This window comes from Molossus molossus, unplaced genomic scaffold (assembly GCF_014108415.1).
Source record: "Molossus molossus isolate mMolMol1 unplaced genomic scaffold, mMolMol1.p scaffold_m16_p_21, whole genome shotgun sequence".
NCBI classification, from domain to species: domain Eukaryota; kingdom Metazoa; phylum Chordata; class Mammalia; order Chiroptera; family Molossidae; genus Molossus; species Molossus molossus.
In genome coordinates this window covers 36,053,682-36,081,424 of record NW_023425357.1, presented here as the reverse complement: position 1 = coordinate 36,081,424, position 27,743 = coordinate 36,053,682, and the positions used below count along the sequence as shown (strand labels likewise).

The following is a 27,743-nucleotide window of genomic DNA, read 5'->3' as shown; positions in this document are numbered from 1 at the left end:
GCCAAACCGGCCAGAGCGCTTCTCCACTTTTTTTCTTAAGACCCAGACACATTTTTCTTTGCTTGCCGCAGAGGCTTAAGAGTGGGGTGGATTTTTTGTTTTGTTTCGTTTCGTTTATTGAACCCAGAACCTGTGAGACGGCTGAGTCCCTGCCCAGAGCGGTTCCCGAGAAGACTAGAGAACGCAGGAGGAAGGACAAGTGGGCTTGGAGGGTGCCTGGACAGCGCCAGCCACCGCCCCACCTGCGAGGGAGGCGGGACTTTGCGGCGCTGGACCAATCAGCACCTACCTGCTCTCACCTGGCCTCCTCCCGCAGGCTCCAGGGAGCTACGGTTCTCAAAGCAGCGCAGAGAGCTTAGCGGAGTAATATCCCGCTCTCGCGGCAGCGTCCTAAACCCTCTTTCCAGCAATGGGGCGTCCTAGTGGGTCTCTTGCTTCCCTCCTCTTCCGCCTCTCCCTCCTACTTCAGGTACCCTATTGCCTAGCCCTTGCTCTGGCCGGGACGCTCCCCGGAGGGCGGGCGAGGTCCACGTGCGGTGGTGGAGTCGTAGAGAGAGGGTCGGCGTGGCTGGGCTCCTTGAGGCCATGGTATCCTGGAAAGCCCTGTAAGGAACCCGGAGATGGGTGTGCAGGGCCAGGCACGCCTGTGACCCAACCTCCTCTTTCCCCGCTCTTTCTTTAGGCGGTTTGCTGGCTGCCGTGCACTGCCTCCGATCCGTGCCAGGCGGGCTCCGGCGGTGCTGAAGTGACCTTGGAGGCTGGAGGCGCGGAGCTGGAGCCGGGCCAGGCTCTGGAAAAAGGTAAGACCCTCCGGGAGCGGGTGGAAACCACATGTGGTCCACTCCGGTCTGGCCCAAGTGAGGGGTGTCGAGGCTGGGGCGGGGGACCTCTGACGCCGCCTCAGGTTTGGGGAAGGCGCTGAAAGCATCTTTGGGCCTGGAATGTAGGTGGGCGGCTGACGGAGAACACCGGAGAGCGTAGCGCCCTCTGACGTCCAGGCCCTCCTTGCCCCGCTGCGGCTGCTTACCAGGCTGCTGAGCTCCTCACCCAGTGGGTATGTGGGAGGCTCTCCCCAGCTGCCCCCAGCTGAGGAATGCGCCATTCACATTTTCCCCCCAGCCCCCGCGCAGGTGTGGGGATGAACTGTGCCCCGGGCAGCCCCTTCTGCCCCTCTCAGGCCCCCTTTGTGTACCGTGCTTTGTGTCTCCGACAGACAGACCGGGTCTGTTTCTCTTCTTCGCGCTCCCCTCCCCCGTTCCCTCCTTCCCCGGCAGCTGGAATGCACTCTTAACCCTGCCCTTCCCGGAGGGTCTGCGCCCCTGTAGCTTGCTTAGAAACTGGGGCTGACACACCTGGGCTGAGGCCTTCACACTGGGAACCACCCCCTCCAGTGCCTTGGGACTGGAATGTTAGGGCACTTGGGGAAGTGGGGGTCCCAAGCCGGAAGGTCTTGAGCTGAGGGCGGTGGATGGGAGATCAAAGCACATTTTTGATCTCCCAATTACTTGTTTACCCCCTTTAGTTCAAACACTTGAGAGTGGGGGTGGGGATCAGTTTGGTGCGGAGAACCAGTGTGTTATGACATCCAGGCAGCTGCGTGCGGCTGATGGGGGTCTTTTTCCCTCCACCAGGAGGAGGGGGTTGTTGCTTCTTCACCAGACCAAAACCAATTTCTTAAACAGAGGTGTAACTCAGGATAGTTGAGTGGAGTTCCGGAGGATTCTTAACCTGTAAAATCGTTTAAGAACTTTTGTATGCATTTTTCTTGGGAGGGGATCTGCCATTTACCTGGTTTTCAAAACATTTAAGAAATGCTTCCACCTAGCATTTTTCTCAGTCCCCATCAGCATACCCCTCACCCCAGGTACAAATTCCCACAGTTTGAACGTAGGAGTACTGATGCCTAGAGGACAGAATGGCTCTCCTTTGTTTCTCCAAAACATACTCAGGGGCTTGAGCCTGTGGAAGCCTTTCCCCGCCCGCCTTTTCCTAAATAACTCTGCAGATTGACAAAAACAATTAATACTCAGGCTAGGGCAGGCTCCTTAAACTCTTGGCTGTAGGGAGCAGAGGAGAGGAATTAAGAGGCCATGCCTCATAAACTTTAAATTCTTGCGCACAGGTTTATTACTGATTGGCTAACAAACTGCAGCTCAGCCAACCTGTAAAAATGTTAACTTGGGCAGGGCCCCAAATCCAATTCCGGCTCCCCGAGGAAGTCTTATTGCTAACCTGAGTGCCAAATCTGTACCCCTCCCCCTCATTGTCAAGTTCTTTGACTACACTCCTGGAGAGCAAGCTATGGCTTTGAGTGTTGTCTGCCTTATCTTTCTTACTGAAGCAAGAACTATCAGGTTAACTGTCACTTCACTAAGCTTGAGGTTGTGGGGGGGGAGCAGTAATCAGGTTTTTGATTTCATGGTCTGGTTGGCGAGTGCTTCCTGGTGACATCAGGCATTTTAAACCTTTTGAGAAAATTCTGCTTTCTCGGATGTGTGGTTTATGATTGTGAAAAGGGTGGGTTCATGCCAGGAGCACACCTGGGTTATAAAACAAAGGATGGGTTCATATGCTTGGCTAACTTTACGCCTCTCTACAACATGACTAGTTATTAGAGCAGTCTTCCTGTGAGATAGGCTGCTGCCTCTTTAAGTAAAAGCAAATTTCTGGGCCTGTTGATCCCATAAATTAGGACTCCTCAACAAAAAATATTGCTTATTTCTCCCCTTAGTCCTCAGCTGCTGACATCTTTCTACCTCCCTACCTCTACCTCAGTTCCCCACCCTCAATACACAGGATGGATCCAGCCCTGTTGAAAGGGTATCCTGAGGGGACATACAAACTGTCAAATCTGGCCACGCTTACAACAGTTTCCATATTGCCAAGGAACAACTACCCCTGCTGTTCTCCCCTGGGTTATGAATATCACGGGTGTCTATGAAGTTGAGCTCAAAGAAATTATCTGATATAATTAATACCTTGTTTGTATGTGCACTTTCTTCTTCAAAGCATTTCCACAACCCTGAACTTGCTAAATCCTGCTGACATTCTCTTGAAGCTGGTAAGGTAAATATTAAACAACTTCAGCTCTTAATCTGAGTTGGGACTTCAGAAAACCTGTAGCCCAACCCTGCTGGAGATTTTATTTAATTAATTAATTAATTTATTTATTTATTTATCCTCACCTGAGGACATTTTTCCATTTTTTGTTCCGATGGAGTCGGAGGGAGAAAGAGGAAGAGAGAGAGAAACATCGAAGTGAAAGGGATAAATCGAGTGGTTGCCTCCCGCACGATCCCAACCAGTGCAACCAAGGTATGTGCCCTTAGTAGGAACCAAACCTGGGACTCTCTGGACTGAAGGCCGATGCTCTAACCACTGAGCCAAACCAGCCAGGGCCTGCTGGAGATTTTAAAGGTGGAGAAATGGAGGAACAGTTAAATGGATTCAATTCACTTGGATAAACAGCTCATGAGCTTCCTTGAGCATCTCGGACATGACTTTTACCTGTAGATTTATGCTCAGGACATGGTACTTAATAGGATGCCCAGTGTATATTTGCACGAATCATGACAATTTTGTGAAGAGTCTGCCCATTTTACCAGTGAAACCCGAGTAGTTATGTCTTCACTAAAGTCAGTAACCAGCTGGTACTGGAATGGAAGTTTCTGACTCCCAAGTCCCCTGGCATTTGGTATTTTTTTACTACCAGGAAGTGGGAGGTGGATGAAATGGAGATAGCAGGAATGTTCTCTCATCCCAGCCCCATAGTGTGGGGTCTACATTCCTTCAGATACGATCTGGAAGCAAAGACAAAGGAGAGGTAGGAGGAAGGATTTGCATATTAGTGTAGTGATTCAAAGTGAGTGACTATGCCCTGGTTGGTTTGGTTCAGTGGTTAGAGTTTATGCCCTTGGACTTAAGAGTCTTGGGTTCTGTTGCGGTCAAGGGCATGTACCTGGGTTGCAGGTTCTGTATCTGACTCCAGTCCCAGGTCGTATGGGATGCAACCAATTGATGTGTCTCTCTCACACTGATGTTTCTTTCTCTCTGTCTCTCTCTCTCTCTCTCCCTCCCTCCCTTCCACTCTGTATGACAATCAATGGAAAAAATATCCCCAGGTGAGGATTAAAAAAAAAAAAAGTGAGTGACCTAAAGTGGTCTATACATCCTTAATGGCAAACCATTGAGAGAGGCAGATTAATTACAGTACAAGAAACCCAGTACTTCATATGGTCCCTCAGCAGGTTCAACTCCTTCTTAGTCAGAGTTTGGGTAACTTCAAAGTTCAGTAATGAATCTGACTGAACATGAGTTAACTTCAAGGTGGTTTTGCTTATTTCAAGTTGTATAAAATTGCCTTTTGTTTCAGAGCCCTCATTTTGGCCTATGCCCTCTATTTACATGTTATTCTTTTAGTAAACATATATTTAGCATCTGCATGTATCAGGCACTGTTCTAGAACTGCAACTATAAAGCAATGAACAAAACTAAGTCTCTGCCCTTGGGGAGCTTACAGTCTGATATTAGTTACCTTTGAGCTTATGACTGACTGCTTTGCAAAGCAGGTGATGGTGTTTTCCCCTTAGCTGTAAGATGAGGGACTTGGCATGAGGTCACTGGAGCAGTCAGCAGTTAAGGCAAGGATTTAAACCCAGAGGGATTCCCTAATGCCGGATACTGCCTCTGAGGAATGAATACTGGGAATTGAGGCTTTGAGCCTGGCTGGCTGCCTGCCTTTCTAGCTCAGCAGCAGAGTAGGGTTGTTTGCCGAAGTCTGTTGTACATCACTGTTAGCTTGTGCCTGGGGAGTAGGTTTCAAATCTCTAGACTCCCTTCCCACCTCCTCACAAGGCACTGTTCCTAGGTTACCCAGTTCAGGGTGCCCACAACTCTCTGTTGTGTGAGCAAAGCATGGCTTACAATGATCAATGAGTTTCTAGGGTTAGAAACTAGCTTTGCAAAGCAATGGAGAGTGATAGAGGAGGAGGGAGAGAAGGGCCTCCCCCGCCCAAATCAGTTTAGTCTTTGATTCTGAGACTGAAATGTCACCATTCAGGGAACCACTGTTGTTGGAGAATAGCATAGGTAGAGGAACGTACTCTATGAATATCATGGAAATATCCATGTACCTAATATACACATCAAGAAACAATAATACCATAACCTCGGATACTCTTTCCTTCGCAGTCTCTACCTTCCTCCCAAGAAAACCATTAATATCCTCATTCTAATACCATAGTTTAATTTGCCTATATTTGAACTTTATGTAAAAGAATCATAGAGAATATTCTCTTGGATCTGGCTTTATTACTGCATATGTGAGATTCTTGCATAGTTCTGGATGTGGTTATAGTTGATTCTTATTGTCATGTAGTAGTCATGAGGTGACTATCCATAGTTATGTTGATGAGCATTTGAGGAGCGTCCGTTTTTTGGCTATAATGACTGGTGCTACTGTGAACACTATTCAAGTCTTTTGATGAAACTATATGCAAGATCTGTTAGGTACATACCTGGGAGCATAATGGAGGTTAACTGAGGCTTTCAGTACTGTGACCGTGTACTGAGAAATCAGTTTTTCTCTCTCTTGAGTAGCTGAGTCTCTTCTGGATTCAGCCACCTCCCCTCCCCCAACAGTTTCCTTACCAGACACATTCCGTCTGGATTCTTGTTTCTCATCTGGCCCTATGCTAAAAGACAAGTCTTCATTTTGTACTTGGTAGCTTCCTTTGAGAAATCCTTCCCTTTCTTTGCCCTTAAGGCAATGCTTGTACTTTACTCCAAAGTAGAAAGAAAATCTTGAAAGGGCTCTGAATTTCTTAGGTGAGGTTTTTTTCCTGGGTGAAGATTTTTATCCTGGCCAGTGTGTGGGTAGGCAGCAGGCCTCCTCATATGATCAAGGTGGTCAAGTCCAACTCCTCCCTCAATACAGAGGCAGTGAGGAATCTGAGATCCAAAGCCAAGTTGAGTGGTCATTCAGCCAACAAATGTCTGAATACCCACTGGGTGCTAAATGTTCATAAATGAGCAAGACCCACAGCTCCTTAACTTCAGTGAGCTCCTCTGATTAGAGGAGGAAGCAGATCAGTCACCAGGAAACTTTTTATTTTTTAATTAACTAATTTATTTTTGTTACAGATGTTTCTCCTTTTTAGGCAATTTTTTAAAGAATATTTTTTCTTTATTGATTTTCAAGAGAGAGGAAGGGAGGGAGAGAGAAATAGAAACGTTGATGAGAGAGAACATTGATTGGCCGCCTACTGCATGCCCCCCACTGGGGAATGGGCCCACAACCTCGTCATGTGCCCTGACCAGGAATTAAACCCACGACCTCTTGGTACATAGGTCGATGCTCAACCAGTGAGCCACACCGGCTGGGCTGGGTTCCAGAACTTAAATACACCTAACCTGGCTGTCCCATGGAGTGTAAGTCTAGCTTGGAATTAGTATCCCCTCATAACAGGGGTAGCGGGGTGTTTGGGAAAGACAGGAGATGGGGCGTAAGTCCCAGTTGTGCCTCCATGGAGGCCAGCATCTGAAGTCCTCTGGAACAAAGACGCTGGGCCCACTGCCAGCATCCCTTTCCGACCTGCCTCTGGACTTTCCCAGACCTGAGGATGAGGATCTTGTCAGCCTCAAGTGAATGTTTCCTCTCATTTCATTTAGTTACCCAGCGTTGTCAACCTGGCAACCATGCTGATGAGGAAGAACTTTCAAACAAAACAAAACAAAAACACAACCTAAATACCATTCACAAGAACCAACTGACTTCCAGAATCTACACTGTGTACTTTATGTAATAAGCCCCTTTAAACCTCCAAGAAAACTCCACGAAGCGGGTGGAATTGGCCCTATCTAACTGTATAGGAAACCTAGGCTTTTAACTTTGTAACTTATCCAAGGTCACCCAGCTAGTAAATTGTGGAGTTAGGATTTGAATCCAGGTTGGACTCTAAGTGTGAGGTAATAACCATTTGGGAGTCAGGGTGAGAGAGGGAAAGAGGGTATGAGCCCCAGCCAAACAGGAGGAAGATTGGAAATAGTGAACTTCTGACCCAAGAGCTTTGAATTCCTATCCCCTTCACAGGCCTCTGTTAATGACCAGGAGCTGGAGTTGGGGGGAGGGAGCATTTCTATCTAGGACCCCTGGCCTTCCTTTTAGGATATAGGGGGCATAGGGAGGGTTCAGATACCAGGCCTGATAGCGCTCTCACTGACATTCTCAGCAGAGAATCTGCTTCTGGCTGTTTATCTTCTGCCTCTCCTCACCCTGCCCCTCTCCAGCATCAGTTCCCTACCTTGCTCTGAGAGGAGGAGTTTGATGTACTTTGCCCCCTCCCACTCCTCCAGCCACATCTGGGGACCCTTGCAGTTCTGGGTTACCTGGAGCATCAGTGGGCTGCAAATTCCTCAAGCTAACAGAATCCCCTCCATGCTGAGTGGCCATGGTCCTGATGAACTTCAGGATGCTGGAGTCCTGCCTCTTGCTCAGTGAACCCAAATGCCTTATCTTTGAAAAGGAAGCCAAATGAACACCTTTCTGTCTCCCTTTACTCCATCTTTGAACTCACAATTGGCTTTGTTGCTGTCTGATTTCTGAGGAGAAGGCTCATAGCCAGGACCACACAGCCAGGAGGTGGGAGGGCTGGTGGCTGCTTCCCCTACAAGAGAGCCTCTTTAGGCTACACCAAACCCTAGAAAGGAGAGATCTGTTCTCCCCCAGAACTCTGAGGCATCTCAAGGACTTGCTAGATGGGGAGATGGGGCTGAGGAGGCACCACCCCAGGCTTTCCACTTCCCCCTCAATCTCAGTAAGCCACTCTTGTCTGTTTAAGAGCACATAAGATTAGTTCGAAAATACATCTCTCTTACCAAGAAACCTTAAACCTGAGCTGGGGGCTAGAAGTAAATTGATCTTGCCCCGAGGTTCCAACCTTTGGGTCTCACATTACCTTTAGGAAGTCTTTGCTCCCCTACAATTAATTGTGTGCAAGAGTGCATGTGGCTCTGGCCAGGTAGCTCACTTGGTTAGAGTGTTGTCCCAATATGCCAAAATTGTGGGTTCAGTCCCCGGTCAGACATGTACAAGAATCAACCAATATGCCCTGGCCGGTTTTGCTCAGTGGTTAGAGCATCGGCCTGCGGTCTGGAGAGACCCGGGTTCGGTTCCCGCTAAGGGCATGTACCTCGGTTGCAGTTTGTCCCCGGCCCTGGTTGGTTGTGCGGGTGGCGACCACTCGATGTGTCCCTTTCACATTGATGTTTCTCTCTCCCTCTGTTCCTCTCTCTCCCTCCCACTCTATCTGAACAAAGAATGGAAAAATGTCCTCGGGTGAGGATGATAAAAAAAAAAAGAATCAACCAATGAATGTATAAATAGGTGGAACAACAGATCGATGTTTCCCTCTCTCTCTCTTTTTCTTTCTCTCCCTTTCAAATCAATCAATTTTTTAATTAAAAACATTTTTTTTTCTTTATTGATTTTAGAGAGAGAGTAAGGGAGAGAGAGATAGAAACATCGATGAGAGAGAACATCAATTGGCTGCCTCCCGCATGGCCCCCACTGGGGATAGGGCCCACAACCTGGGCATGTGCCCTGACTGGAAATCAAACTGGTGACCTCTTGGTGCCTGGGTCGATGCTCAACCACTGAGCCACACCGGCTGGGTTCAAGAAATAAATTTTAAGAGTGCATGTGTACTGTTCTGAGAAGATTACCCCCCCCCCCCCCAAATTTGGGAATCATAGCATATTCCTCTAGTTCAGGTCCATTCAGGCGTTCTTCAGACTCTTGTCCAACCCAGCAGTGGGGACAGGCTTGATAATGAACATCTGGGCACCGACAAGGGAAATGGGGTTCTAGGTCTGCTTTCTCATCCTAGACTATATGGTCTGAGGCAAGCGACTCTGTTCCCAGCTCCTCAGCCTTTAGGTTCTAACTGTCCTATGTATAGGAAATGCCCCTTCCCCTGGAGCTGTGAGGAGGCGGACTGCTGGCTGGTCAGTGAGAGGGCAGGGCTGGAGGGCTCAGCTACCATCCTGGGTGTCTTGCTTAGGCTGGCTGCCCTCTCACAACAAGCCCCATCTTGTAGCTTCAGGCAGAGAGAAAAGACAGCTACTTGTGGGCTCTCCACACACAAGCCAGAACAAGACACCAAGCCCACACCCTGCCCTCTTCTTGTGGAGTCGGCTTCAGCTGGGGCTTCCCACCTGGGCTTCAAGACCTGTTATTTTCTTGTCTTTTATGGTCTTTTCTGCTTCCTGAATTCTCCTGCACTCTCCAACTGGGTCTTAACCACATTGTTAACTGGTTTGGCCCTGCCTTTGGCCTCTGAGTCAGTAATTTGCAAGCTTGACTGAATTTTGGAATTACCTAGGGAGCTTTTTATTTTTATCATACTCCCTTCCGTATGTACTATTTTATATTGTTTATGTAGGGTTGGGCTGGTTGGTTGAAATTTTACATTAATACATGAATGTATGTTCACTGTAAAAACCATGTTTTTCAATCAAATATGTAGCACTTATTCTGTGACAGATACTGCCTTTAGCATTTGATGTGTGTTAGCTTGTTTAATCACCATGACATCCCTTGAAGTAGATACTATTATTGTTCCCATGTAAGAGTTGGAAAAACTGAAGCCAAAGAAATTAAGTAACTTGCCCAACTTCACACAACTAGTGAATAGTGGAGCTTGAATTCAAATCTAAGCAGCCTGAGCTTTAACCACTGAACTTCACTGCCTCACAATAGAAGCGACTCAGAAATAAACACATGAAAGTTCTTCTCTTCCTCAATTCTACTCCCTAAGCATAAGCACAATTAATAGTTTAACATGACTCGTTGTAGACCTTTTTCTTTACAAAAAACATGGATACACACAGAAAATTTAAAAACAATAATTGGAGTATATTATGCATTAAAATATTACTATGCAATTGCTTTTTTAACTTACTGATTCAGGCTTCTTTCTAGACTGCTAAATACACATCTGTCTTGTCCTTTAACAGTTCTGTGGTCTTCTACATGGTAGATATACCGTGATTTATATAGCTAACCCCTATTTTTATCTTTTATAGATGTGGAGGTGGGGAGGAGTTAACATAAAAATTTTAAAGTGTTTGGACTTTTAGAACTCTATCAAGAATCACCTTATTAGGAAAGACTGCTGTAGAAAGATGAGCAAATGAATTGTTCATCTTAACCCCATCCAGATAAATTAAGCTTTTATGTTTGAATAATACCTTCAAGACAAACTTTGCTATAAGCTTAGTAAGGTTACTGTACCATTTAAAAATCACAGTTTTCACACTAACCATTGTTGTATGTCTTAATTATCTGAATGTTTCAAAAGCATTGAAATCACCAAAAGTAAAAAATTTTAATTGCATAACTCAAATTCATTAGCATTTGTACTGTATTATTTTTCTTGTGTTGAGAGCCTGAGAATATGACGTTTAGTTAAAGCAAAAATGCATTTTTCTCAAGTTTTCTTTAGATTTCAAAATCTAGTTAGCAAGCATTGTGCTGAATAAAAGTTGATTTCTATTCTTAAGGAGGATACTCATTTCTGGTCTTACTTCCCCCTTCCCCCAAGAGGGGCTTATGGGTTTTTGTCTTATATAGGGTGGTTGCATTGATCTAAAATATGCATTCTTGAAAACCTCAAAAATTCATAACTTCCATAATTCAAGACTTACATTCTCATATGAACATATGTGAAGTGTATGTGTGGGATGAGGCAGCTAGGAGGATGCTTACAATTCATTAGTCCTTCTAGTTTTGAAATTATGTGACTTTTTAGGCTTTTTCTTAATTTTGGAGATTTGCATTTCTTTAAACTTTGCATACAAAGTGAGATTTAATATTTATGGCACCATTTCAACTTTCTATAATTGAAGTTTGCACAGAATATAACCATATTATAATGCAGAGAGTGCCTGAGCTGGAGTTCCACTGTGCCTGAGTTAAATCTGTTTGTTCTCTTACTAGCTGTGGAAACTTGGGTAAATTGCTTAACCTCTATGCCTCAGTTTTCTCATCAGTAAAATGGGAATAACAATGGAGCCCTGGCCGGTTTGGCTCAGCAGTTGGAGCGTCGGCCTGCGGACCAGAGAGTCCCGGGTTCGGTTCCTGCTAGGAGCATGTACCACAAAAAAAAAAAAAAAAAAGCATGTTGTAAATAAATGTTAGGCATTAGTGTATTATTACAGCTGGACAAGTTTGTATACATATTTCTTTAGAATGCTTTTCTAGAAGAAAAATTTTCATATCAAATGACTTTCATAGTTTATTCAACAATTATTGAATACCTATTTTGTATCAGGCATTGTGCTAAGTGTTAGGATACAGTGATAAGCAAATTCTAACATGGTCTTTGCCATTAGGCATTATAGAAACTGGTAGGAAAAATAGGCAATTAGATAATAACAAGTAAACAAAATGCTAAAATATAAGGATTCTATACAAGGAAGTTACATAGAGCTAGGAGAGCCCCCACCCCTTTATTTTCATTTTTAAATAAGTTTTTATTGATTTTTTATAGAGAGAGAGGAAGGAGAGAGACACATCCATGTGAGGAAGAAACATTGGGGACGCCAAGCTCACAAGCCGGGCATGTACCCTAACCAGGAATCGAACCGAGTCCTCCCAGTCCATGGGACAATACTCAATCCACTGAGCCATGCTGGCTGGGCAAGCTAGGAATGTTTTTAAAATGGGAAACTGATCTACTTTGGGAGGGTTGAGAAAGTTTCTCTGAAAAAGTAACTTTTGAATTTGGATCTGAAAGATGTTATGAGTTAACTGGGTAAAATTGGAGTGGGCCCATAGGGAGACACTATTCAACACAAAGGAAACAGAATGTGCTAAGGGCCTGTGGTAAGGGGTTTATGATGAATTTAAGAAGAGAACTAATATGGCTAGATGGTAGAGATAAGGACTGAGTACATTAAAGATACTGTTTTTTATCCTAAGAACAATGGCATTCTAAACAAGGAAGTGATCTTGTTTTCTCAAATGCGTCATCCATTGAGTTTTTTTTTAATTAATTAATTTTTTTTAACTCATCTTTATTGTTGAATGTATTACAAATGTTCCTCATTTTCCCCCCATTGACCCCCTCCTCCCCATTCCTGCCCCCCTCCTGTCTTTCCCCACACTGTTGTCTGTGTCCATTAGTTATGCATATATGCATATAAGTTCTTTGGTTTATATCCCCGCCCCCCCAACCCCTCTTCCCTTTGAGGTTTGTCAGTCTAGCAACCAATTTGTACTTCTTAATCCCTTCACCTTTTTCACCCATTCCCTCAACCCACGTCCCATCTGGCAACCAACAAAATGTTCTCTGTGTTTATGAGAATGTTTCTATTCTGCTTGTTCATTTTGTTTGTAGATTCAATTGTTGATAGATATGCGTTCATTGCCATTTTGTTTGCTCATATTTTTTATCTTTCTCTTCAAGAAGACCCTTCAACATTTCATATAATAATGGTTTGGTGGTAATGAACTCCTTTATATCACTATCAATTCTAAATGACAGTTTTGCAGGATACAGTAATCTTGGTTATAGGTTCTTGCTTTTCATCACTCTGAATACTTCTTGCCACTCCCTTCTGGACTGCAAAGTTTCTTTTGAGAAATCAGCTGACATTCTTGTGTGAACTCCTTGTAAGTAACTAACTCCTTTTCTCTTGCTGCTTTTAAGATTCTCTCTTTGTCTTGAACCTTTTGCATTTTGATGATGATGTGTCTTGGTGTGGGCCTCTTGGGGTTCATCTTGTTTGGGACTCTCTGTGCTTCCTGGACTTGTATTTCTGTTTCCTTCATCAAGTTAGGAAAATTTTCTGCCATTATTGTTTTAAATAGGTTTGTAATTTCTTGTTCTCTCTCTTCTCCTTGTGGCACCCCTAAGGTGCAAATGTTGGCACGCTTGAAGTTGTCCCAGAGGCTCCTTACACTATCCTCATTTTTTGGATTCTTTTTTTCTTTTTGCTTCTGATTGGGTGTTTTTTGCTTCCTTATATTCCAAATCGATGGTTTGCTTCTTGGCTTTTCCTACTCTACTATTGAATCTGTATAAATTATTCTTTATTTCAGCTAGTGCCTCCTTCATTTCTGACTGCTCCTTTTTTATGCTCTTGAAGCCTTCACTATGTTCGCTAAGGTTCTCACTAAGTTCGCCGAGCATCCTTATAAGTAAAGTAGTGTTTTGAACTCAGCATCTGTTAGGTTGCTTATCTCCATTTCGCTTAGTTCTTTTCCTGGAGTTTTGTTATGTTTTTTTATTTGGGACCTGTTTCTTGTCTCCTCATTTTGGCTGCCTCCCTGTGTTTATTTCTATGTATTACTTAACGAGAGTTATGGGGCTAGCTGAGACCAGATGCTGCTTGTTTGAAAGAATTTAGGAAAACCTGAAGCAGGATGGATCCAAGACAGGCCAATCCTATGGTAAAGCAACTGGCAACAGCTTGGGTGGGCCTGAAAGTTGGGTTGGGTGGGGCCTCAGGGAGTCACCAGGGCAGGGCTACCAGTGTGAGTCAGGTTGCAGGAGTCCCAGTTATGGCAGCTGTCTGCCATCCCAGGGAAGGGCTCACCAAAGGAACAAAAGCCTCTGACAGCACATCTGTCCAGGAGAAAGCCCCCTCTCCAGTCCTCGCTCCAGTGCCAAACAGCTCAGTTCTTCCCTGTATGTCTCTGGCGCCCCTCCAGCTGCTTCCCCTCTAAGCTTAGAGCAAGCAAGTCCGAGTAAGTCTGTGCGCTGCCTGGGGCTCCAGCTGCCTCAGCCTCCCTCAGCCTCAGTTCCTGCTGGTTTTTCCAGCCAGAAGTTATGGGAACTTCTCTTCCTGGCACTGGAACCCTGAGTGGGGAACCTAGTAGGAGACGGGGACCCCTCAGTCTTCAGGAAAGACCTTGCCAGCCAATGTATCCTCCTAATTTTTATCCGCCACACGTGGGTGTGGGACAAGCCCGTTGTGCCTCCGCCCCTCCTACCAGTCTCGATGCTGCTTCTTCCTTAATTTTGTAGTTGTAGGACTTCCATTCAGCTTGATTTCAGGTGGCTTTGAATGATGATTGTTCTGTAGTTTATTTGTAATTTTGATGTGATTGTGGGAGGAGGCGATACCGCATTGACCTACGCCACCATCTTGACCAGAAGTCATCCATTGCGTTTTCAAAAGAGTCCCCAGCCCCCTTTTATTTTTCTGCAGCGAAGTAAGCAAGAATTTATTGGCTGCAGCAAAAGCATACTCAAGACAGTGAGACGAGGAAGGGCTTAGCATAGAAGAAGCAACAGGAGAGCCTAGGCTCGGCTGCTTTGGCTCACTGGGAAGTCAGAGAATAGGGGGCCTTAGAGACAGGTTTGGGGGTTAGCTTGGGACGAGCTGCCTCTTCTTATTGCTCCCTGGTTGCAAGTCTCATGGGGACCCTTAGAGTTTAGGAGATATGTGCCTGTGGGGGAGAGATGGGGGAAGGGAATGGTGTGGGTGTGCTCCCCAGAGGGAGAGTGTGCTAAAAGATTCCTTTTTATTTATTTATTTATCCTTACCCGAGGACACTTTTCCAATTTTTGCTCAGAGTGGGAGGGAGAGAGAGAAAGAGAGAGAGAGAGAGAGAGAGAAAGAGTGCAGAGAGAGAGAGAGAGAGAAACTTCGACGTGAAAGGAACACATCGAGTGGCTGCCACCCGCATGACCAACCAGAGCCGGGGACAAACCACAACCGATGTACACGCCCTTAGCGGGAACCGAACCCGGATCTCTCTGGACCACAGGCCGTTGCTCTAACCACTGAGCGAAACCGGCCAGGGCAAAAAGCTCCCTTTTTAAATTGAGATTTTTGTATTCAGGCTAAAGATGGTGTAGTAAATACCAAAGTGGTGGAGGTAGAGGTGGAGAGGCATCAATCTAGGTGATTGACTGGGAGTGGGAGTCTGAGGGTGAAATGGACTGGGAAAGTGATGATGCTAGCTAATCATATGCCAGGCACTGTGCTATGTATTAACTCATTTAACTGAGATAGATATTAGCACCATTCTCATTTTATAGGTGAGGAAACAAACTTACACAGAGGCAGTGGTGGAACCAAGATTTGAGCCCAGGTACTCTAGACCCAGACTCTGGACTGCTTCTGAGACCCAGATTTTGGATTTGAGTAGCTGAATGCTTGATATGCTGTTCCCTGGGAAGCAGTGGAAAAGGACCTTACTTATTTATTTATTTATTTATTTTCTTTATTGATTATAGAGAGAAGGAAGGGAGAGGGAGAGAGAGAAAAACATCGATGAGAGAGAACATCGACTAACTACCTCCTGTACGCCCCCCACTGGGGATTTGGCCCACAACCTGGGCACGTGCCCTGACCAGAAATCAAACTGGTGACTTCTTGGTGCATAGGTCGATGCTCAACCACTGAGTCACACCAGCTGGGTGGAAAAGGACTGTATTTAGACTAAGAGTAAAAAAGATCATGAATTTGCTTTTTGACATAATGATTTTAAGATGCCTTTAAAGCATCTAGGTGAAATATTAAATAGACAGATATTTGTTGGTCAGAGGAAGACTCTGGACATTTGAAACTTTGATGCACATTCTAATGTGCCTTCAAAAAGCCATACCAATTTATCTACTTATAAGAAATAAATGGGAGCAACAGGAATTTTTTAAAAACAAACAAATTGCCTTCCCGAGGTCCACCTCCAGACACTGATTTGGTAGAAGTGATGGGTTGGCTGGAAGCAGGGAATTTGGATTTTTTAAAAGCTTCTCCTCCCTGACTGGGTAGTTCAGTTGGTTAGAGCTACATCCTGATACTCTAAGGCTGCGGGTTTGACCCTCAGTCAAGGTAATACAAGAACCAATCAATGAATGTATTGATAAATAGAACAACAAATCAATGTTTTATTCTCTCTTTCGCTCCCTTCCTCTCTCTCTCAAATCAATAAATAAACTTAAAAAAAAAAATTCTCCAGGTGATTTTATCAGCTATGTTAGGGAATCATTGCTTTGTGATACTATGAAGGCCATTGTGAAGAGCTAAATGTATCTCTTTGAGAGAGGATCTAAAAGTCAAAAACAAACTGGTACGGTATGAATGAAAGAAGCATGGCATTTTGAATTTAGTTTTCAATGCTTGCATCTATGGCAGTTGATCTATTTTTTTCTTAACTTCCTGCTTGCATCAGGATTCTGGATGACCTTCACCTTCTGGTTATTCTGTTTTGCTTTTTAAAGTCATTATCGCTGGTTTTTAATACTTAATTATGCTTTTATCGAACTTTTTTTTTTACCCTCTCCCGGGGACATTTTTGCATTTATCTTCAGATAGAGCAGGAGAGAGAGGGAGAGGGAGAGAAAGAGAGAAACATTGATGTGAGAGGGACACATCGACTGGTTGCCACCCACACAACCCCAACTGGGCCAGGGGCAAACTGCAACCGAAGTATGTGCCCTTAGCAAGAACCCAACCCGGGCCTCTCTGGTCTAAGGGCGGTTGCTCTAACAGCTGAGTCAAATGGCCGAGGCAGAATTTTTTTTTTTTTTAAGAAATACAAAGGAGAGGGAGAGAGAGAAACAGCAATGTGAGAACAAGACATTAATTGGCTTCCTCACCTCACGCCCCCTATAGGGGATTGAGCCCACCACCTGGGTATGTGCCCTGACCTGGAATCAAACAGGTAACCTTTTGGTGCTCAGGAAGATGCCCAACCACTGAACCACACTGGCCAGGACTAATTGTGCTTCTAATAGCACAACACATTTTGTTTGGCCCTTATAGTGACTGGAAATTAATAAGGGCTTATATATCTTGAGTGCTTACTATTGCACAGCTTAAATATAAAGTGACTTGCTCAAGGCTGCAGGGCCAGCCAATGTGCAGCACTTTTACCCAACAGACCCTTAATTGCTATCCCAGATGTCCCAGGTTGATCACTAGAATCTTCATTCTGCTGTGGCCCTTGAAGGTAGGAATCAGTGAGCCAGACAGCTTGCCTCATGCTGAGCTTTAAGTCTGCTGGTGCTTCAAGCTCTCAGAGTGCTGTGGAGTGCATCCCAGCTTGCGTTTCTCTCAGGATTTTAAGAGAGGACCTAGCTCCCGTGGATTAGAAGGAACCTGGGTAATGTAGTGCTTTCCAAAGAGCTTTCTGCAGAGAGGCAAAACTAACTCCCCTAGGAAGAAGCTTTATCCTTAACAACTGGTTAACATATAACTTTTCGGGAAGTGGGGGTCAGGGAGATCACATCTCATTTCTATTGCAAATCAAATAAATGTTTACTATGGAAAATAAGCAAAATGGAGGTCACCACCCACACAGGACCTTTGTCTTTTCAAGTGAACACTTTCAACAGATCTTTCGGGTCTGTTTACCTAACCAAGTCTCTGTTGAGGATGTCTGATTTGAGGGACTGGACCCGAGTCCCACCGTTCTGCTGCTCCGCAGCCCGCTCTCCAGCCCCGCTCCACTGACAATCCAGCTTTACCTGCTGTGAGTCGGAGAGGGCTCCATGCTGAGGGCCTCAACTGCCCCTTCCACTCTGCCTGCAGGAAGCTCCAGTTCCAGGGTGAGGAGTGCATAGATGGGGGCCGTCTGCCAGGGTCATGCTGTCGTCCAGTAGCTGATGATCTTTGTAAAGCTGCTGCTGGGCCGGCGACCACTGGAAAATACCTTCCACCAAGCGCTTCAGCTCCAGCACAGCGCTTGACTCCTTGGCGTCCCCGAAGATGGTGATTTTCTGGTGATGAGTTATCACCAACACTTCCAAGCCGCTGGGCGGCCCCGGGTCAATCAAATGACCTAGCGCCCCTTGGCTCCCAGCATGCCTTGAGGTGTTGCCCCATTGGCCTCCTCCCTCTAGCCCTGCTCACCCGTCGGCAGCTAGTTATTCTTTTTCCCAGGAACATCATTGGTTCTGAGGAGAGCTAGTCTGCCTTCCTGGTGCCAGCACTCGTGGCCATAGCTAATCTAGCTAATCTGTCTCTCTCTTTTACAAGTATAAAAATATTCATACTGTAAACTATAAATGGCTGTTTTGTGGCCTGTCCCTGTCCCCTCCTTCAGCAGAGCACTGCTTTTTCTTGATGGGTCTTCTTTTATGACATTGAAGGCTATGTATTAGAAATTTGAACAAATTGTCACACACATAATTAAGAATTCTTTTGAAAGTTAAGTTGAAGTTTTTTTTTTTTTTAAATATACACTGTTCAAGCAACAGTCACGAACATCCTTGTAGTTATGGTTTTGTTACATCCAGGATGATTTCCTGGCACAATTCTTGGGTTAGTCAAAGGGCTTGTTTGAGGCTTAATTATCAGAAAGGTTGTGCTAATTGACATCCCCCCACCCCCTAACAATATATAGCATCACCCATTTCCCAAGTAGTTCACAACACTTCTTCTTATCCTTTGTATCTCTTAGTAAGGGAACCTCTTTTCTATATGTAGTCTTACTCAGGAAAACGCCAGAATCTTTTTTCATGGCAATTTCACATACTTCCCAGGTACCTTCTTATCCCAATCCCTAGCAGAAGGTAGTGATAGCTGTAAGGACAAATTTGTTTGCTTGATGAGCTAGATGTATCCCTACACCAAGCTAGATGGAGACTTCTTTGACAGTCTCTCCCCCATCCTCCGCAAGCTGCCCTCTGTTACAACGCTTTCAACCACTCTTCCCTTCCAGTCAAAATGCCCAACGATCTGTAGGGAAACTGAACACGATTGATCACTCGAAGGATGTTTGTTCCTCAGAGAGATGGGCAGTGTGTTTTGTTTTTGTAAATAACAGACAACTTTTTATTACCAAAAAAGGTTTTTGCACATTACTGTAGCAGTATTGTGTCTAGTAAATGGACTTTTCCAAAAGCAAACAAAAATATTTTCCTCAGGTGACCAAAACTGAAACTCATTCTTTCCATGTTTCATTAATCAAGATATAAGATACAATTAAAGAAAAATATTTTACATGAAAAGCTTGGCTTTGTATGTTTTTTAGAAGGAAAATACCTGGGGGTGCAAATTACCAGTGGTTTCTGTTTGTTTTTATTTCTCAAACCATTAAACAGTGCATATAAAAAATTGAATTATAAACACATTTATGTCCAAAAAAGTTACTGTTCTTAGTGTGTCAGAACACATTTTGACATTTTTTATATCAGATTTTTCAAGATAGAAAATTCTGCAGTATGTTAAAAACCTCATAAAAGACTTCTCACTTACGGTAATATAAACAAATATTTTTGGTTTTACAATTCATTATCATTTACTGGAGACTGCAATGACTTATCGGCAATAAGTGCCAATTATGAGTTATTCAGGAATTACAAACTACGCCAGGTAACGAGCACAGAGAGGAAGCAGTACCTACGTAGGGATCAACAGCTCTCAGGTTCAACTTCAAATGAAAGGTTTCTCCTCTAGACCTGAATGCGCTCTGCTATTTCATAAGGGGCACTGTATCAGTCAGGATCCCCCAAATACAGGGTGGTTGTATTTTGCCAAAACATTCAGTAAGAATGGATTCTGGGGTTGTATAGTACCTCCATGTCATGGCTGAGAAGACAGGCTCCTGACCTTCCAAGGTGTTCCCTTGAGAGTTTGGAGGTGTTTAGGCAATTCCAACCTAAAGCAGGCCTGGAATGAGTTCCCAGTCCAGTATGCATCAGTTCATATCAGTCTATTTAATAAGGTTTCTTTCTACCACAGCTCTAGTAACCCAGGGACTTGACTGTTCTTGCCCAAGTTTTATTATGGGGGTGCCAGTTCAGGATCTGAGGCCAGACTTGGCAGGATGTTCTTTAGAGAGGAGCTTTGAGCACAGACCAGGCACTCCTGGTTCCACTGGATGTCTTTCTATCTAGTGCAGGTACACAGAGCTCCAGTTTTTGTAACCTGATTTCTCTAGAAGCAGTCTCAGGTTATTAACTCCCTTCTCCAACAATATTCTAGGAATTGTGTATTTAGGCTCAGTGCTGAAAGCTATCACTTTATATCAGTATAAATACCTTCCTTTTAATCAGGTTCATTGACTTTGTGATACAGAATCTCTGGGGAGAAACTGAATCTGAAGCGGTCAGATAACTTTGTTTAAGGTACCGGATACATGTGGAGAGTAACGTTTAGGTTTCTGTTTTCCAGCCTGAAGATCTGAACTGTTGCCCCATGTGCTCATCAGTGCTCACCAGCTCCTCCCAAAGAGTTTGACACAAGCCCAATCATGCCTTCCTGACTTGGCCAAGGTTTGTGGCCTTGTAGAGCTGAGCTGCAGTCAGGAACAGGAAGTCAGCTTACTTCACTGGCTATTAGAAGATGGGGTAGAAGGGCGATGAGTGATTATGAGACCTGGTTTCAGATCAATTTCATTTTGAAACCAGTGATACAAGCCTCTGGTGCCAGGAAGCATCTGGGAGGAAGTTGTAATGATTTTGCCCCAGGGCTTACTGTTTACCGGTCTCTCTGTGACTCATGGCTTACAGGGAAAACTGCTCATATTCCTACAATTGCCTCAGCAAGCTTCCGTGGGCAGGTTGGTGAGCTGTCAGCACTGAGCCTAAATACACAGTAGCCTCTGCCTCCCCCAGTAAACCACAGAGCACCCCTAACAAAACAGTCCTCTCCAAAGACAGACTGAGCCAGCTCCCTTTTATGCTCTTTGGTTCTGTGTATCTCCTCCTCCCTTCCATGCTTCATCCCTCAGGTAAAGCATTTGGCTATAGCTAAGCCCTTACCCACTTTGAGAGATGATTTTCCCCTGATACAGAGGCAGGCCCAGACTTGGAGTCTGAAGCCTATGTTTTTTGTGAGTAGGCTAAAGGTACCTTTCATTAAAAGCTTACTCTGGGCTAGACACAGTGCTCAGTGCTGTGTGAACATTATCCCATTTAATCCTCCCAATAATCATATGAGATAGGTATTATTATTCCCATTTTCCAGAGGAGGGAACAGCTTCCATATTTTCATACAATATGGATTTGAACCCAAGTCTTTCATTCTCTAAATCCAATGTTTTTCATCACTTAGATGCCTTTGGGATTTGAAATCTGGTCCTGATTGTGGGGCCTCCTATACCTACCTGTCTGAAGCTGCTTCCTGAGGCACTTCAACCCCAGGCAACCTCTAGTCTCCATAATTGTTGGAAAGGGGGTGGGGAGTAATTGGATAGGGAAACACTTAGTTGGGTTTCTTGGGCTTTTGAAGCTTGTTCCTGCCTGTCTGACTCATGCCCTTGGCTGTATTCTGTATCCAGCTGAATGTGGGTTAGAGCTGATGGAGTCAGGCCCTCTGGTGCAACTGGAATATGTGGCCTGAGAGGGAGGCATGTACACTTGAGGTACATCACTATTGGCTTTTTTTATCAGCTTACTTTACTGGCTGTTAGAAGGTGGGGTATAAGGGCAATGGGTGGTTATGAGACCTGGTTTCAGATCAATTTCAAATCAAAATACATTTTTATTTTTTAAATGTTTTTATTGATTTCAGAGAGAGGAAGGGAGAGGGGGAGAGAGAGAGAAACATCAATGGGCAGTCTCCTGAATATCCCCCAGTGGGAGTCGGACCCCAAACCCGGACATGTGCCCTGACTGAAATCGAACTGGTGACCTCACAGTGCATGAGATGACATTCAACTAACTGAACCACACCAGCCAGGCACTATTGGCCTCTTGATCATTGGCTGTCCCATCTAAGAATAGATGGACAGCCCATATACTATGCTATACATATTGGAATTGGAACCATAGAATAATGAAAATGTGCTGGCAAACAGTAGTGCAGTATGTTCACATTCCTGGGGGCCAGATAGCAGAAGGAGGGTTTTTGGGTTCCTGGAAGCTTTTAGAGTTTGGGAGATTCAGGCCTGAGTTATAAGAGAGTCGATGTATTAGCCTCCTGATGGGTTACCTAGCAGGGGAGGATTGGAGAGCTCACTGAGTCTCTCATGAAGGAAAATCACTGACAGACTTATCTGGTCGGACCTCTGCTAGCTAAAGATCTTCCCTTAGGAAGACGGCTGTTTTAAGAATGGAAAAACTGACTTAATTTTTTACCAGTGTTTGAATAGCTAATGTAGTCATGAGAGTCAGAATTTAGAAGGGTATACACTAAAAAGTCTCATCCCTTTTCCTTAGCTGCTGAGTTCTCCACCCATAAGCCCAGTTTTTTGAGTCACCTTCCTGAGGTATTTTTTATTTTTTTATTTTTTATTTTAATCCTCACCTGAGGACATTTTTCTATTTTTTGTTCAGGTAGAGTGGGAGGGGGAGAGAGGAAGAGAGAGAGAAACATCAATGTGAAAGGGACACATCGAGTGGCTGCCACCCGCACGACCAACCAGGGCCGGGGACAAACTGCAACCGAGGTACATGCCCTTACGGGAACCGAACCCGGGTCTTAAGGTATTTTTTAAATACAACTTAAAAATATAGATGTTAGATTCCAAAATGGCAGCAAAGTGAATGGAAGCTACACAGACCATCTCCCAGGACCAAACTGGAATTACAACTAAAATAAAGACAAATCATTGGGAAAAAGCAACAGAAAAGCAGCTTGCGAGGATCATATAACCAGGGACATTGACTCAATCCTGGTAGGATTGCAGAGGCGCAAGAAGGGTACTGGGAGCCCACACACAGCAGCAGCCTTAGCTGTGAGCAGCGCCCTCGGGATAAACTCCCAAGCTTCTCCACAGTCCAGAGCCGGGACAGAGGCTAAAATAGCCACAGTCACTCACCTTGGGCTCTAGCAGAGGGAGGGCGGACTGGACTAGAACTGTGTGGGGACACTTAGGATTTGGAGGGCACTCAGAGCTTTTGCTGAGTTGCAGCCACACAGGACGGTGACCATCTTACTCCTTCCCAGGGCTCTGGAGAGAGGCAGTGGCCCCTCCCTCAGAGATTCAACTCCACCCAGGTGGGCCATTGAAATGCAAATTGAGGCTCATTAACAACCAGCATCTGCCCCACTCTCAGAAAATCCCCTTACTCAGCACCTGAGGGAGTTTTTCATTCAACCGAGAACCCAAGGCTCTTCAAGTAACCACTACTGATAGCCTCCAGGCAAAAAGCTAGAGGATAACTAAACCATCTCAGGGCTTGCAACTCTAATCAGGAAAGTAAGACTTGACAGTGGTGTTTAACATGGGTCTTCCCTCGCTCATCTAAACCCAGGAGAGGGAGCCACGAACAGCAGAACACCAACACCCACAGGGAAAATTTGACAGGCTCCAAAGCCCACTGTGATAGCCAAAATGGTGAAACAAAGAAACAAAAGCCAAATGAAAGAACAAGAGACCTCTACCGAAGATGAGATAAATGTGGAGCCGTTAAGCAAGTTAACAGAACTAGAATTCAGAGCCATGATCTTGAAGCTCAACAGCATTAGTAAGGACATGAACACCATGAGTAATGACATAGAAATGTTGAAAATGAACCAATTAGAAATTAAAAACAACCAAAAAGAAATGAAGAATGACATATCAGAAATAAAGAACACATTGGAAGGTCTAAACAGCAGAATAGAGGAAGCTGAGGACCGCATCAGTGAATTAGAAGACGGTAGAAAAATCAACAAATCAGAAAACCAAAAGGAAAAAACAATTAAAAAACAGGAAAACAGCTTAAGAGAACTTTGAAACAACTGGAAATGTAATAATATTCGCATCATAGGCGTCCCCGAAAAAGAAGAAAATAAGCAAGGGTTAGAGAATATATTTGAAGAAATAGTGACAGAAAACTTCTTCCCTAATTTGGTGAAGGAAGAAGGCATTCAAGTTCAAGAAGCACAGAGAGCCCCAATTAAGAAGAACTCAATCGGGCCCACACCAAGACACATAGTAATTAAAATGCCAAAAGTTAAAGACAAAGAGAGAATCCTAAAAGCAGCAAGAGATAAGCAACAGGTTACCTACAAAGGAACCCCCATAAGGCTCTCAGCTGACTTCTCAACAGAAACACTACATATCAATAATCACCTTAAATGTAAATGGACTGAATGCTCCAATAAAAAGACACAGAGTAGCTGATCAGATAAGAAAGCATGACTCATCTATATGTTGTTTACAAGAGACCCACCTCACAGCAAAAGACTCACATAGGTTGAAAGTAAAGGGATGGAAAAAAATCTTCGAAGCAAACGGAAAGGACAAAAAAGCTGGGGTAGCAATACTCGTATCTGATCAAATAGATTTCAAAATGAAGGCCATAACTAGAGACAAAGAAGGCCACTACATAATATTGAAAGGATCTATCCAACAGGAAGATATAACCTTGATAAACATATATGCACCCAATACAGGAGCACCAACATATATTAAAAATCTTCTGGAGGACTTTAAAGGAGAAATCGACAGCAATACAATCATAGTAGGGGACTTCAACACCCCACTGACATCACTGGATAGATCCTCTACACAAAAAATTAGCAAGGAAATAGAGATTCTAAATGAAGCACTAGACCCAATGGATTTAATAGATATCTACAGAGAATTACACCCCAAAACTACAGAATTCACATTCTTCTCAAGTGCACATGGGACATTCTCAAAGATAGACCACATGATTGGACACAAACTAAATCTCTACAAGTTCAAGAAGATTGAAATCATATCAAGTATCTTCTCAGATCACAATGGCATGTAAACTAGAAATCAATTGCAACAAAAACATGCAAAGATATTTGAACACATGGAGGCTAAATAGCATGTTATTCAACAATGAATGGGTCACCGAGGAGATTAAGGAAGAAATTAAAAACTTCCTGGAAACCAATGAAAATGAACACACAACAATACAAAATCAATGGGATGCAGGGTAAGCAGTTCATAGCACTACAGGCCTACCTCAAGAAACAAGAAAAATTTCTAATAGACCATCTAACCTCACAACTTAAAAAATTAGAAAGCAAATAAAAAGAAAACCCCAGAGCAAGTAGAAGGAAAGAAATAGTAACGATAAGAGCAGAAATAAATGACATAGAGACCAAAAAGCAATTCAAAGGATCAATGAAACAAAGAGGTGGTTTTTCGAAAAGATAAACAAGATTGATGGACCCTTAGCTACACTCACCAAGAAACAAAGAGAGAGAACCCAAACACACAAAATCAGAAATGAAAGAGGAAAAGTAACAACTGGCATCACAGAAATGCAAAGGATCATTAACAAATACTATGAACAATTATATGGCAACAAATTCAACAATCTAAGAGAAATGGACAATTTTCTAGAAACACGTAGTCTCCCAAAACTGGACCAGGAAGAGATAGAAAACTTGAACAGACCAATAACAACTAAGGAAATTGAAGAGGTAATCAAGACTCTCCCAGCAAACAAAAGCCCAGGCCCGGATGGCTTCACGGGGGAGTTTTACCGAACATTCAAAAAAGAACTAACACCTATTCTCCTCAAACTATTTCAAAAAATTCAAGAAGAAGGAAGACTTCCAAACTCGTTTTATGATGCCACCATAATTTGAATTCCAAAACCAGAAAAAGACACTACAAAGAAAGAAAACTATAGGCCAATATCCCTGATGAACATAGACAACAAAATCCTGAACAAAATACTAGCAAATCGAATCCAGCAATACATCAAAAAAAATTATTTATCATGACCAAGTGGGATTCATCCCAGGGACACAAGGCTGGTACAATATTCGCAAATCAATAAATGTGATACACCACATAAATAAAATAAAGAATAAAAATCACGTTATCCTATCAATAGATGCTGAAAAAGCATTCGACAAAAACCAGCACCCATTTCTGATAAAAAACGCTCAGCAATCTGGGAATAGAGGGATCATATCTCGACATAATAAAGGCCATATATGAAAGACCTCCAGCCAACATCATACTCAATGGGCAGAAACTAAAAGCATTTCCCTTAAGAACAGGAACAAGACAGTGATGCCCACTTTCGCCACTCTTATTTAACATAGTACTGGAAGTCTTAGCCACAGCAATCAGACAGGAAGAAAAAATAAAAGGGATCCAAATTGGAAAGGAAGAAGTGAAACTGTCATTATTTGCAGATGATATGATATTATATATAGAAAACCCTAAAGATTACATCAAAAATCTACTAGACTTAATAAATGAATTTGGTAAAGTAGCAGGATACAAAATTAACGTCAAGAAACCGGCGGCATTCTTATACACCAATGATGAACTCACAGAAAGAGAAACTGAAAAAACAATCCCATTTACCATCGTGGCAAAAAAATTAAGATACCTAGGAATAAACTGAACCAAAGAAATAAAGGACCTATTTGCAGAAAACTACAGGTCATTGAAAAAAAGAAATAGAGGAAGATATAAAAAAGGGGAAGCACATACCTTGTTTGTGGATTGGAAGAATTAGCATCATTAAAATGTCCATATTACCCAAAGCAATCTATAGATTCAGTGTTATCCCCATCAAAATACCAACGACATATTTCACAGAACAAGAACAAATACTTCAAAAGTTCATATGGAACCAAAAAAGGCCCTGAATAGCCATAGCAATCTTGAAAAAGAAGGACAAAGTAGGTGGGATCACAATACCAGATATCAGGTTATACTACATAGCTACTGTAATCAAAACAGCTTGGTACTGGCATAAGAACAGGCATATCGACCAGTGGAACAGAACAGATAACCCAGAAATGGACCCAAAACATTATTCTCAATTAATATTTGACAAAGGAGGCAAGAGCATACAATGGAGAAAAGATAGCCTCTTTAATAAATGGTGTTGGGAAAATTGGACAGCTACATGCAAAAAATGAAACTAGACCATCAACTTACACCATACACAAAAATAAACTCAAAATGGATAAAAGACTTAAATGTGACCCGTGAATCCATAAAAATTCTAGAAGAAAATGTAGGCTACAATATTTCAGACATCATACGCAGCAGAATTTTCACTGATACATCACCTAAGGCAACAGAAACAAAGGAAAAAATGAACACATGGGACTACATCAAACTAAAAAGCTTCTGCATAGCAAAAGAAACAACCATCAAAATGGAAAGGCAAACCACTGTATGTGAGAACATCATTGCCAATGATACATCAGATAAGGGGTTAATTTTCAATATATGTAGTGTACTCATACAACTCAACAAAAGGAAGACAACCCAATTAAAAAATGGGCAGAGGAGCTGAATAGACACCTCTCCAAACAAGACATACAAATGGCGAAGAGACATATGAAGAAGTGCTCAATATCACTAATCATCAGAGAGATGCAAATTAAAACAACAATGAGGTATCACCTCACACCTGTCAAAATGGCCGCCATCAACAAATCATCAAACAAGTGTTGGCGAGGGTGTGGAGAAAAGGGGACTCTAGTACACTGCTGGTGGGAATGCAGACTGGTGCAGCCACTATGGAAAAAAATATAGTATTACCTCAAAAAATTAAAAATTGAACTTCCATTTGACCCAGTGATCCCACTTCTAGGAAGATACCCTAAGACACCTGAAACACCCATCAAAAAGAATATATGTACCCCCATGTTCTAGCAGCGCTATTTACAATTGCTAAGATCTGGAAACAGCCCAAGTGTCCATCAGTAGATGAATGGATAAAAAAAGCTTTGGTACATATACACAATGAAGTACTATACAGCTGTAAGAAAGAAAGATCTCTTATCCTTTGAGAGGACATGGAGGGACCTGGAAAGTACTATGCTAAGTGAAACAAGCCAAGCAGAAAAAGACAAATACCACATGATCTCACTTATTTGTGGAATATAATGAACAT

The 27,743-nt window shown here is 43.4% G+C and overlaps 1 protein-coding gene across 1 annotated transcript in view; it reads left to right on the top strand.

The window, feature by feature from the left end:
- Nucleotides 1-366: 366 nt before the first annotated feature.
- CDH3 (cadherin 3) overlaps nucleotides 367-27,743 on the top strand; it is a 56,425-nt gene continuing 29,048 nt past the window's right edge. The window contains exons 1-2 of the mRNA XM_036274277.1: nucleotides 367-469; nucleotides 683-800. Coding sequence (XP_036130170.1) covers nucleotides 410-469; nucleotides 683-800 — 178 coding nt within the window. The 5' untranslated portion in view covers nucleotides 367-409. The remainder of the gene's footprint in view (nucleotides 470-682; nucleotides 801-27,743) is intronic.